Source organism: Alternaria arbusti (assembly GCF_024043155.1).
Source record: "Alternaria arbusti strain BMP 1465 chromosome Unknown scaffold_6, whole genome shotgun sequence".
Classification (NCBI taxonomy): Eukaryota; Fungi; Ascomycota; class Dothideomycetes; order Pleosporales; family Pleosporaceae; genus Alternaria; species Alternaria arbusti.
In genome coordinates this window covers 1062118-1074904 of record NW_026249946.1, presented here as the reverse complement: position 1 = coordinate 1074904, position 12787 = coordinate 1062118, and the positions used below count along the sequence as shown (strand labels likewise).

The 12787-nt window shown below is 51.6% G+C and overlaps 3 protein-coding genes across 3 annotated transcripts; all 3 read left to right on the top strand.

The window, feature by feature from the left end:
* Positions 1-1594: 1594 nt before the first annotated feature.
* On the top strand, positions 1595-2721 carry J4E86_005573 (uncharacterized protein; the record flags this gene model as incomplete). Its single annotated transcript, XM_051446106.1, has 2 exons — positions 1595-2096; positions 2153-2721. The coding sequence occupies 2 exons, from the start codon at positions 1595-1597 to the stop codon at positions 2719-2721; spliced, it is 1071 nt and encodes a 356-aa protein (XP_051302873.1).
* Positions 2722-8699: 5978 nt separating this feature from the next.
* On the top strand, positions 8700-9330 carry J4E86_005572 (uncharacterized protein; the record flags this gene model as incomplete). The annotated part of the gene is made up of 2 exons (XM_051446105.1): positions 8700-8957; positions 9013-9330. 2 exons carry the CDS (start codon positions 8700-8702, stop codon positions 9328-9330), a joined length of 576 nt encoding a protein of 191 aa, XP_051302872.1.
* Positions 9331-10328: 998 nt separating this feature from the next.
* On the top strand, positions 10329-12114 carry J4E86_005571 (uncharacterized protein; the record flags this gene model as incomplete). The annotated part of the gene is made up of 4 exons (XM_051446104.1): positions 10329-10692; positions 10743-11167; positions 11219-12003; positions 12057-12114. The coding sequence occupies 4 exons, from the start codon at positions 10329-10331 to the stop codon at positions 12112-12114; spliced, it is 1632 nt and encodes a 543-aa protein (XP_051302871.1).
* Between the last annotated feature and the right edge of the window lie 673 nt (positions 12115-12787).

The window sequence follows — 12787 nt, the reverse complement described above, 5'->3', positions numbered from 1 at the left end:
TGTACATTGTGCTTGTGTGTTGCATCTAGCGCAGCCTATCGGAAATGCATTGAGTTCTGGTTGGCGCGTGGGCGGACCAAAATCTAGCGTGTAGGCGCAATCGAGATAATTAAGGGTCTTTGAGCTGAGGACAGGTTCTGTATAAGGTACATGTCTCTCAATAATTAACAGCCATTTTGGAAGCGCCCTGCTACCCACACGACAGCTATGCCGCATGTTTTGGATCATGCATATGAATATCAAAGGCTCCCGCCATGCTCTGAACTCTGCAACTCAGATTTCTGATCAGTGAGATCGGTTTGTTCTCCATCCCTTGCTCGCATGGATTCGCACTGCCGCCGTCGGTCTTTGACGGCGTCTATGGCCTTTTTCGTCTCCATCTCTGCAATTCCAACATCGTCGAAGAAAGACACAATGCACCAGAAATCAACTATCGGCTCCGACAACCTCAATGGTCGTATGTCCACGGAAGCTATCATTGGCCTTATTGGTGTGGTTGTAGCCGTGTTGGGAATCGCCTCTTCGCTAGCGTGGTCTAAGCGGAGGACGTCGCGCAGCGGATCCCGTCGCAGTCCTACCCCAGATGGTGCGTTCTCATGCTGCACTCTTCCCACTCCAAAAGACGGCGAAGCTGACATGGAGGCTTTTACTCAGAACTGATAAACTTCAACTATCCGACGTATGGCCATGCCTTCACACCGTTGCAATCCGCCAGTACCTGGGCGCGCACAGCTAGCGATGGCGAACAGGCACCGTCGCATGAACAGTATTATCATGTGCACTATGAGCGATTGATGGTACGAGGCTCGTTAAGATGATGGGTGTCGAGAAGGCCGAGGCAGCATGGTTTTGAGGGTTTCAAGGTTGATTCACGGTCGACAGCAGTGTTGCATTTTCAGAAGTCTACTCACCGTATTACTATGGCATTCTATCATTCTCATTGAAAGCCCATTGCACGCTCTCCGTTGCCAAGTATGAAGCGTTTACAAGCCCGGGCTACACAGTAGACTAGCATGGGCGGCGAACTTCAAATACGGCTCGTCCGGGGCCACGACGTGGAGACATGGTGAAAAAGAAGCGGAACCATATTTTATCCCATGCTGGTCAAGTCTGGAGTCTTGTGCCGAAGCGAGTGCGGCCTTTGGTGATGAGAAGGTGCTGGGCGGAAGAAATTGCCGTCGCGGGGTTATTTGCCATCGCTGCACCTTCTTCGTGCACGGTCTTTCTGCCGGATCTTCGCCTTGACGCTGGCGTATTTTACCACCCAAAACCTCCTCCGAGCCCCGCACAGTCTTGTTGGCACCTGTTTGAAGCACGCCGCCCGCATGTTCTCCACACTGGCGTGCATTGCATTGCGAAAACCTCCTCCGAACTTCATAGGAACGCTGTCTAGCCAATCAGAGGCCGAGCCGAAGATGGACAAAACACCTACGAAAACCTCCTCCGAAAGGCACGAGAATTAGTGATCTGCCCACAATTCTTATAAAATGTCTTCCTCACAGCGCTCACTCCGCGCTCACTCCATTCGACTACCTCTCTCTTTCTTGCTATCTCAAACTATCAAGATCTTTGCTCGTTTCCTAATCGCTTCAAGATGGCTCCTCACAGATTGCAAGTCGCTGTTGCCGGTCTCGGCCGCATGGGCGCCCGACACGCTTTGAACATCTTGAACAAGACTCCCCGCGCTGAGCTTGTCGCCGCATTCTCTCCAGATCAACAAGAGCTCAAATGGGGCAAAGAGCACCTCGAGCCATACGGCGTGACACTCTACGACGACTACAAGAAGATGCTCGCGCACAAAGGTCTCGAAGCTGTAGTGATCGGCACTGCAACCTCGGTACATGCTGAGGAGACTCTCCAAGCTATCGAGAAGGACCTACACGTCCTTTGCGAGAAACCTCTCTCCACCAGTGTTCAGATTTGCCAGGACGTCGTCGATGCAGCTGCGAAGAAGCCGCACCTCAAGGTCATGTGCGGGTTCTCCAGACGCTTCGACGACAGCTACCAAGATGTTGCGAAGAAGATTGAGGAAGGCGCAATCGGCAGACCAACTGTTGTCCGGTCACAAACCTGCGACAGGCAACACCCTGACCCAGGTACGAAATGAAATAATTCTTTTCTTGATGAGCTGTTTACTGACTGTCTCGCATAGACTTCTTCGTTCAGTACGCTGCATGGTCTGGCGGTGTCTTCGTCGACATGTCCGTGCACGACATCGATCTAACTCTATGGTACTTCGGTTCCAATGTGATACCCAAGTCCATCTCCGCGAACGGTGTTGTCGCCATCCTGCCAGGCCTCAAGCAACACAAGGACTACGACAACGCCGTCGGTATCGTCGAGTTCTGGGACGGCAGAATCGCACACTACTACGCCTCTCGCATGATGACGCACGGCCAAGAGGATGTCACCGAGATCATCGGTACCGAGGGAAAGTTGACTGTCAACCTCAACCCCCAGAAGAACTTGGTCAACTACTACTCAAAGGCAGGCATCACCCGAGAGGTGCCCAGCGACTACTGGGGCCGATTCGAGCCTGGCTTCGTTAAAGAAGCGAATGAGTTTACCGCGGCGTGCTTGGATAACACCCCGGTACCGTTGGAGTTCCAGAACGCTGTCAAGGCTGTACAAATTGGAGCTTGGTTGCAGGAGGCACTTGTCAGCGGAAAGCAGATTCGATTTGACGAAAGCGGCAAGCGCATCGACCGCGCAAACTTGTAGATGTCTGCATAGAACGTCGCTGAAGTTTCATGGGTCGAATGTTATTCTCTTTTCTTCTTCGCGGGCGCATATGGGTCCTTGTCGTCTCAATCGAAGTACATCTCATCATTGCGGTCAACTCTTATGTGCGCCACCATGGGTGGCTCGAATTCGGACTGCATATTTGCATCCACTATCAAGGTAGAAGTATACATGGTCTTACCAGCTGCTTTCTCGTTCAGATCTGAATGTATGCATGCGACACGAGTTGTAGCCACGACTGGTGGCGCCACCGATGTCTTTTCTTGATCACACCACTTTTTTCAGCCAATGGCGATGTTAATGAACATTTATGGTGAGTTGTGGGCGCTAGTCGCCATAGAAGCTGAAGGCTAGGCATGCACGACGTTCAGCTCGTCTCCGGCGACTTTTTCAGCTCCTGCTCTGTGCCTGCGCTATTTACAACTGACCCCTCACGCCCTCATTGAGATGCGACGGCAATATACTCACCAACAAAAAGCTTACCAAACGATACTCTTCTATGGAATATGAATTGGCATGACTTACCAACTGTCTGCTCCCTGGAACATGACGACTCATACAACTCTCTCCGTGTGTCTCGCGACGAAATTCCGCTGTTCGAGGCTACGGAAGACTCAGACTACACTGAGCCAATAAAACTATCGAGCCTAAAGCAGTATCGATACTCTACGCTACCTGATAACCGCAACTACATTCGGGTACTGTGCCTGGAACGGCCACGTGAGGTGTCAGGTTCGAATCGGGCGGTCATACCTTGTGCGACAATCATGTGTTTACCTTTGCCTACTGAAGGCGAAACATCAGCACTTTCTCACGTTGCGGCACTTTCTTATGTTTGGGGGAATCCAAGCAAGACATGTCCAATCATCCTCGATGAATGTGTATTCTGGGTAACCGAGAGCCTGAATGCCGCACTCGAGCGCCTGCAAGAGTATGACCGGATCCTCTTACTCTGGGTAGATGCAGTCTGCATTAATCAGGCCGACTTGGAAGAGAAGAGTGCGCAAGTACAACAGATGGACAAGATCTACGGCATGGCGCAGCTTGTGCTTGGTTGGATTGGTCCCGCTGCTGATGGCAGTGAGGTCGCCATGAAAGCGTTGGCTTATGTTGGTAAGGCCTGTCACGATATGCCTGATGGTCCTGCTCTCAAAGAGCGACGTCGACTTTTCGAAATGATTTTGTCGGAAGACTCTTCTGCTCTTGAATTGGAATTTCCCACTGCCCAGGTGAGGGCGATCTTCAACCGCCCATGGTGGACGCGGATTTGGGTGAGTCAACGTGATAATCTCTCGTATCTGAAGTCGCTAATGGTTTACTCCTCATGGCAGATAGTGCAAGAAGTCAATCTGACAGAGAACGTCCATGTTATCTGTGGATCATCATCCCTCACACACAGGCATATAGTTCTGGCCTTTACTGCGCTGATTGAACTTCCAATGCTCAACGCCAAGTCCGACAACGCCTTAAGCAGTCGCATTGAAAGACTTGCTGCTTTGCAGACCTGCGACCCACGGTTGATCGAGTCGTCGATGAATGGCATTGGACTAAAGATACCGCTTGCTGATAGACTCATACGCGCGACAGGGTTCGGAGCGTCGAATCCTAGCGATCATATATTCGCCCTCATTGGACTGGCGAGCGACATGGAAGAACTGGGCATCGTAGCAGACTACGAGAAGACGTGCTCGCAGGTCTATATACAGGTGGCCGATGCCTTACTACTTCGTCAAAACAACTTGCAGATACTAGCGCGAAGCCGACATCCCAAGCGTGAACCAGGACTGCCGTCGTGGGTCCCAGACTGGTCACAACCAAACCCCATCATGATCTGGAACCCAAAGTTCCCTGTCTACTCGGCCGGAAACTGTTCGCAGAAGCAAAACATACGCGCGAGGGGAGATGAGTTGACCCTCCGTGGGGTTATCACATGCCGTGTAGAGCAACTCGGGTGGTCATGGAATTCACTGAGTTTGCAAGAACTCCGAGACATGCCAAACACGATACGACGTGGACTGGACATCGTCCAAGCCTTTGTAGATGCACATTGCTTCGCCTACAAAACACCCGACGAAAAAGAAGATGCGGCGTGGCGAACACCAATAGTCGATACCGAGTGCGGCATATTCAGCGAGAACGGAAGATTCAACAGGCGGGCAACGGAGCCAATGCGGAGAGTGTTTCAAAATCTGCGGAGCTCTCCAGATTTTGCCGATCCATCCTTGCGGGAATACAGGCATCGTTACTTCGCGGCCATAGGGATCTTCCAGAATCGTCAGTATTTCGCTACGAGTACGGGGCATTTAGGGATTGGGCCTTCAGACATTCGGATTGGCGACTCGATATGTGTCTTCATCGATGCAGATGTGCCGTTCGTTCTGCGGCGGGAGAAAGGGCAATCTTCGACAGGATGGTTTCGGAGATGGCACATTAAGAAGTACCATCTTGTTGGTGAAAGTTACGTTCACGGGGCGATGGATGGCGAATGTTGGGAGAAACAAATGCGCGTCGAAGATATAGTGTTAGTATAATCTCTGATGGCACCAAGGGTAGCTACCATTCGTGTCACCTTGTTTCTGTATGTATAGGTACATCTTAGTTCTTAAGATTCAATACTGTGTATGCGGTAAGATGCGACACGAGTTCTCACCACCTCCAGTAACTTAGAGCTTGCCGCGTAGGTAAGCGCTTGTGTCTTCATCACATGATGCCGCCGTCTGCGATCGAACGAAAGTATGATCTAACCTCTTTCTAGCCTCGTCGTCGTCATATTGAATTCACTCCTTTGGCATCTAGGATACGATATTGTGGCGTTTGACACATAGCCTGCGTTATACCGCCTGCTTGACCGGTGCCTAGATAAGCTACCTCGATATTGATTGGTTTTCGATCCTGCGAAAAGCGAGCTACCTACTCTTCGGCTGATCTTATCAGAAATGAAAACCGAAAGAACTTGACATTCGTGGTACCGTATGCTGTTCGTTCACGATGAATGCAGCTTCGAAGAGGACAATACTATCTTGTCTGAAGTTGCGGCATCGTCGGGATGATTTCGATGCGAAGATGGATTCAACATTACTTCCACGTGGGCGGCTTTGCGTGATACTCCCATTGATTGCACTGCCTCATGGGATGTTTCCGGTGAAGAATACGGGTAGGCTTTCTTTTTACCGATCGGGCGGAAATCGGAATTAGGTACACTGTGATAGGTCCCGACGTCTGTTACCCTCATAGTAACCCTGCTCATATACATGCACACTCAGCCCCCTTCATCTCGGTTACCCCCAAGGAATCTGCGAATCAGATAGGATACTGGCGATGCGGCTCTGCGGACTAAATGTCACAAGAGCGCGCGATTCCCACTACGAGTGACAGATGCCAAACCAAGGCAGTCATCCACCATCAGCACGTTACACGTGACCTCCCGCATCATGCAGGCTTTTAATATCTTTGTGTTGCTATTCGTTCAAGTCCTCCCTTCGAATGCAGTGGTCGTCCCAATTCGTTCGCTTGTTGAAAGCTACCCGAGTGGGGCCGTCCCTGCTACCGGTGAACGGTCTTGGTCAAAACAAGACGTGCTCACCCTTGTCGGTGTATGTTTCGCAGTTGTCACTGTCATAATTGGATTGGTGGGCGTTCTCATCGCGTCGCCTAAAACACGAGGGTGGCTGTGCAGACCCATCCATTGGTTCACAAAACGCGGGCTGCTTGGTAAGCATACCCCTCCTCTAGAATAGGGCAGTTCAGAGACTCACCATCATCAGACAAAGAGCATTCGAAACCTGATCCACCGAGACATCGGCCCACGACCATCAAGGACTGGAAGATGAAAGACCACAGAGAAGTCCATCAACAGCTGCAATACCGTTACGATGAGCTGCTGAAGACACGGAGAGGCGGTTTCTAACTTTCAAGTTTGCAGTGAAGCGCGAAACTGTTGGAGGTAGAACGAAACACTGCACAATAATTCCCAAGGCGTAAAGGCTATCGGCGAGCGGTGGTCAAGATGGGGGAGTTTGTAGATACCGGGGTACTTGACAGACGTTTTGCTATCTTCAATGAAGACTGGTTGCATTTTACGATGGAACGATGATGTAAAGACGTATGAGATCCCTTAGATCAAAAACTTTACCCGTGATTATCCTTCCCTCTTAACTTCCATGCACTGCATCTAGGCTTTTGATGCTTTGTGACAAGTTCGCACGAATTCTGACACGGCGAAGTAATGACGGGAGCACAGTGTGTCGATTTAAGAAGACAGCCAGCTATCGAGATACCGCTCAAGTGACTTTCAGCCACTTCACCTTGGGCTTTCAACAATTGATGATTATGCCATTGATGAACTCTGGTTAATAGTTCGACGACGTCTTGCGATGCTGGATGAGTTAGAAACGAGATCAAGTCGACCTACTGCTGCTTTGATCTCCAGTAGCATGATTCACTCGTGGGTATACGGCCTTGATCCTAAACTCGATCCAACAAGACGACTAGAGTACCCAGTGGCGTTTAGATCGCGGTCTGTTTAGGTATGCTCACTCGGGAGCCCTGGAGATCCGCTTGCGCTGATTGAGCCTAGTCATCCGAAAGAGGCCTACGGCAGTGTCGACGGTGCCCGAACGCTGCTGCCCAACCCTCCAGTGCTGATTTCGGACAACTTATCAAATCGCGCCATGATGATTCCTATTGTTCTTCCCTACACAACCGCTATATCAAGCAAGCCTCTTGGCGCACGTGACCATATATTGAGAAGATGTTTTTTCTTGCTACAATGGTTGGTCTTCTTCCGAGTCTCATCAAAGCCTTCCCAATCCCACCCAATCGTATCGCGGGCTCTACATATCATCAACGCTCCACTACTTCCGACCCAGCGCAAACTGAATGGTCGCGACAAGACATCTTCACCCTAGTGAGTGTCGTGGTAGCGGTAGCCGGCATCCTGATTGGTCTACTCATCGCCTCACCGAGGATACGCGAGTGGCTATGCCAGCCTCTCAAATGTAAGCCAAACTCATGATTCTTTTGACCACAATTCAGCAACGAAGCTAATCTCTCGCCGTTAGATTGCGCAATCGCGGTTCGAAGAAGGCGAATACGCCAGCAGATTGATACCAAAAGGCAGCTGCAAGAGGAGTACAATGAATACCTTGAGTTCAAAAGATTTCGTGCGATGAGGGGTAGCTCGTAATAGTAGCAAGGCATGGTGGAGCGATCTTGTCAGTGAACATGTAGAAAAGAAGCCATAGTCCTGTCGTAGGAAGTTGGCGAACGGGTTTTGCAGCGCATGTATGGATGTGTTGGGCGTTACGTTAGTTTGAGCGTTTTGGTCAGCTTTTGGTATAATTTTACTTCTCTCGCGAATCGAACAACTCACTTCTATTGTCTGCGCTGCACACGCTACTCCGCGTTGATGTTGACTGTGTTGCCGGCTCTCATTGGTTGAAGGGCAAGTGCGCAATATGTAAGCAGTCGAAAGAACAGCGGATCAGTATCGTATAAATACTGGTATAAACACTGCCGTAGCCTCAATATGATTCTGCAAGACCATGTTTTCGTGATCTGAGACTTGCAGCAGTAGTACCGAGATGCGCGAATTCACAATCGTTCATACAAGAGAAAATTTGTACTTGCCACACCATATGTATGCGATGAAGTTTTTCCAGAAGTATCGTACGAGCACCAGCAACGTAGCATCGTAAAGTGGGAAGTGTGTAAGTACGCTGACGTCGATCCTGCTATAATTAGGCCCGGGGTGCCTGACTGTGGGGTGACTAATGCAACGTGCCGTGTGAAGCTCTTCATGAAGGCAGGATCGTGGGTACCTGTTCGGGAAGGCGGATGTACGATGATGACGATGTTCGTATTGGACGCCTAGAGTCATATATAAGAGTGGAGGGGGTGCCGGTGAAAGAAGATCCCATCTCTTAGGTACCAACAAGTACTTCGAACCAATCTTCATCATGCACTTCACACAGACCGCTTTCGCTGCCATCCTGGCATTTACGTCTTCAGCAGCTGCATCACCGCTGGCAGCCCGTCAGAGTGCGCTTCAGGACTGGCAAGTCACCAGGGTGAATGTCTATACTCCGTCGGGGCGCCCTGGTAGCTATCCGTGGGCTTCCATCACAGCCGACGTGACAGACCCCAACGTGATCGATCTTGGTCCCGCAGAATTCGATAATACCACCGTCACCGCGCCAGCTGGAAGCCAAGGACTCGTACGTCTAAACTTTCTTGTCTCTTACTCCAGTACATTTGCTGACGTGTCCCTAGAATTGCAAAGCGCAATGGTATATCAATGGCGAGAACCCCTTAAACCGGACTTGGCCGTGCGATGGCACATCCGATGGCTACTGGGTCATGAACGTCCTGGAGGGAAGCGATGGTTTCGGAACTCGCGACTTCACCCTGAAGTTTACCCACGTAGCCGACGTCAAGTACCAGGGTGCGCAATACAAGGCGACGTATGGAGCGGAAGGTTCCTTCACGGGCGGCCAGAACCTCGCTGGTTCATGTGGTGGAAGTGGAGTCTGCAGCTTTGGCTTGAAGGGCGAGGCGAAACCTTTTGCCATTACCCCAAAGAAGCTATAGAGGTTGGGAGATGAGAGCTTGAAAGGGATGATAGAGGCGACAGGATTCTTGTAGCTAGTATACCTGTGCAATGGATTAGTCAAGGTATGCTAAAGAGCCGTCCGCGAGATGAAATGCCAATCCAAACCTCAACATGCTTCCAACAAACCTCAACTTCGCCCCCAAATCATGCGTGTAAGGGTATGGTAACCTCTTCACTCGTAGATGCGGGATAGCGTGGTAAGATACCGTCGCATGTTCTCAGGCGACACAGCTACAGTTTGTGCTTTGCATGGCCTTGCGATGCATCATGGTGATCTTATTCCCGTGCTGCTCGCCGTGGAAGGATGACGATCCATTGACGTCTTCGCTCGGTGATCGACATCGCCCATTGCTGCTGGGCATGACTGAGAATCATAAGAACGTTGCGCGACTCCAGGATTTGGTGTAAATGCCGTGGTCAGAATGCGCACTCTTAGTTGTACGCGCCATCGGAAGTGGCCGGCGAAGCTATCGGGGACGCGCTTGCTATCACGCATCAGCATCGCGACTTCCGTCAGTTGCCGGTGCACTCCGTCAGCAGCCCCAGATATCCACGAATCCCTCTGAAAATCATTACTACGGCGATACTGCGCAGAGATATTTCGCGTCTACTCGTCTTCTAGCCCACTGTTGCTCAGGGTTTGCTGTGCTGATCGGGCGAGTTAGTGCTAACGGGCTGGGTTATCCCCGCATCTCAGCTCCGGACTTGGCACCGTCACAAGCTTGGAGCTCCCCTCCCCCGAACGTGGGCCTGGCGTTTACCATTCACGGCCAGCCGACTAGCCTGCATCAGTCTGCCGACCCAGAAGATCCTCGGCCCAGACGTCAAGATGGGTGACGTCTGTATCATGAATATATTATCTGCCGACCGCCCAGCCCTCTCCGCACGCTGCATATCCCATCGCATTCCTCCCTTCGTACCTTGAGTACTTCGAACACATCCATCAATTGTACCAGACACACATATATATTCCACAATGGCAGCTAGCGCCGATAGTATCCTGCGGGAGGTCAACATCCTCGGCGACCTCAACGACCAGAACCGTCACATCCTCAGCAAGGACGCCTGTGTCTTCCTTGCGCTCCTCCACCGCACATTCAATGAGCGCCGCAAGGCGCTACTTCAGCGACGAGTAATCCGACAAGCTGAGCTCGACAAGGGAAACCTCCTCGACTTCCTCCCAGAGACCAAGCACATCCGTGAGAACGATGCTTGGAAAGGCGCACCACCCGCGCCAGGTCTCGTTGACAGGCGCGTCGAGATCACGGGCCCAACAGATCGCAAGATGGTAGTCAACGCCCTGAACTCGAACGTCTGGACATACATGGCCGACTTTGAGGGTATGTATTCAATCCTGGATGTGAAAGGGATGATAGCTAACCTCCACCAGACTCATCTGCACCAACATGGGACAACATGATCAACGGTCAACTCAACCTCTACGACGCCATCCGCAAGCAAGTCGACTTCAAGCAAGGCGAGAAGGAGTACAAGCTACGCACAGACCGAACGCTCCCCACACTCATTGCTCGCGCGCGAGGATGGCATCTCGAGGAGAAGCACTTCACCGTTGACGGCGAGCCCATCTCTGGTGGACTGTTCGACTTTGGACTATACTTCTTCCACAACGCACACGAGCTCGTCAAGCGCGGAGCGGGACCATACTTCTACCTGCCCAAGATGGAGTCGCATCTTGAGGCTAGGCTGTGGAACGATGCATTCAACCTGGCGCAGGACTATATTGGCATGAGGCGCGGAACCATTCGCGGTACCGTCTTGATTGAGACTATCACCGCCGCTTTCGAGATGGATGAGGTACGTTGAGCACACCACCGACACATCTGGATTATACTGACTGCTACATAGATCATCTACGAGCTCCGCGACCACTCCTCAGGTCTCAACTGCGGTCGCTGGGATTACATCTTCAGCACCATCAAGCGCTTCCGCCAGAACCCCAACTTCGTCCTCCCCGACCGCGACTCCGTCACCATGACCTCGCCCTTCATGGACGCCTACGTCAAGCTTCTCATCAAGACTTGCCACAGGCGTGGCGTTCACGCCATGGGCGGCATGGCTGCTCAGATCCCCATCAAGACGGACCCGAAAGCGAACGATGCTGCCATGGCCAAGGTGCGCGCCGACAAGCTCCGCGAGGCACGCGCTGGCCACGACGGTACATGGGTAGCTCACCCAGCCCTTGCGGCCATCGCGAGCGAAGTCTTCAACGAGCACATGCCTACGCCCAACCAGATGCACGTCCGCCGCGAAGACGTCCACATCACCGCCAACGACCTTCTCAACATGAACGTGCCCGGCAAGGTCACCGAGGACGGCATTCGCAAGAACCTTGACATCGGTCTCAGCTACATGGAGGCCTGGGTCCGTGGTGTCGGCTGTGTACCCATCAACTACCTCATGGAGGACGCTGCTACAGCCGAGGTCTCAAGAAGTCAACTGTGGCAATGGACCAGGCACAACGTCGAGACTGCCGAGGGCAAGAAGGTGACCAAGGACTACGCGCTCAAGCTTCTGCACGAGCAGGCTAAGGCACTCAGCGACAAGGCACCAAAGGGCAACAAGTTCCATCTTGCGGCCAAGTACTTTGAGGGACAGGTCACTGGAGAGGACTACGCCGAGTTCTTGACATCGTAAGTTCAACACCCCCCTCCTTGCTTGACAACAGATGCTAACGATATCCCAGACTGCTCTACAATGAGATCACAAACGTAGGTGCCCCCAAAGGAGCCGCCAAGTTGTAGTCTGCACTTTGCGTAACCTTCAGCTTTCTTTATGTCTCTGATATACCTTGTAACCTTATACCAATGTCCAGACCCTGAGAGTCTGTAGCCAAAACAAATAAAGTTAATAAACCTCACTACCACTACCCTGCTTGCACCCCATATCACTCAAGCATGTGAACGTAAGCTAACGCGGCTACCACAGGTCGGTTCCCCAGTTGCGGCCTCGAAACTGTAAGCGGGCGTGTGCCGAGGTATGATCCAGGCGCTCGGATGTACAGTGTATGGACGGTAAAGATGCGCTTGGGAAGAAGTGCGATTAGTCTAGAGCGGAAGAGGGGGTGACATGTGAAAGGCCATTGCTCGAATAGTATATGATGAACACACGCACAGTCGGCCCCAGCCACATCATCGAATGTTTTACTTGTGATATACACGGTACCACTGCGATAGCAATGTGCCTCGGATGAGTTAACGACGTCTGATTATTCCGTAGCGGGGAAGAGTCTTGGTCATGTTGGGTCGACGATGAGGCGCAATGGAAACAAGAAGGTCTGCGGACAAGAACTTGAAAGAAAAGAACGTTCACATGAACATTTGAAACCCATGATTCGTAGTCTCGTGGTATCTAGAGAAGTGGCGTTATCATGCCGAGTGCATTCAGTGTCCCGCGACTATGCAGACCAGATACATG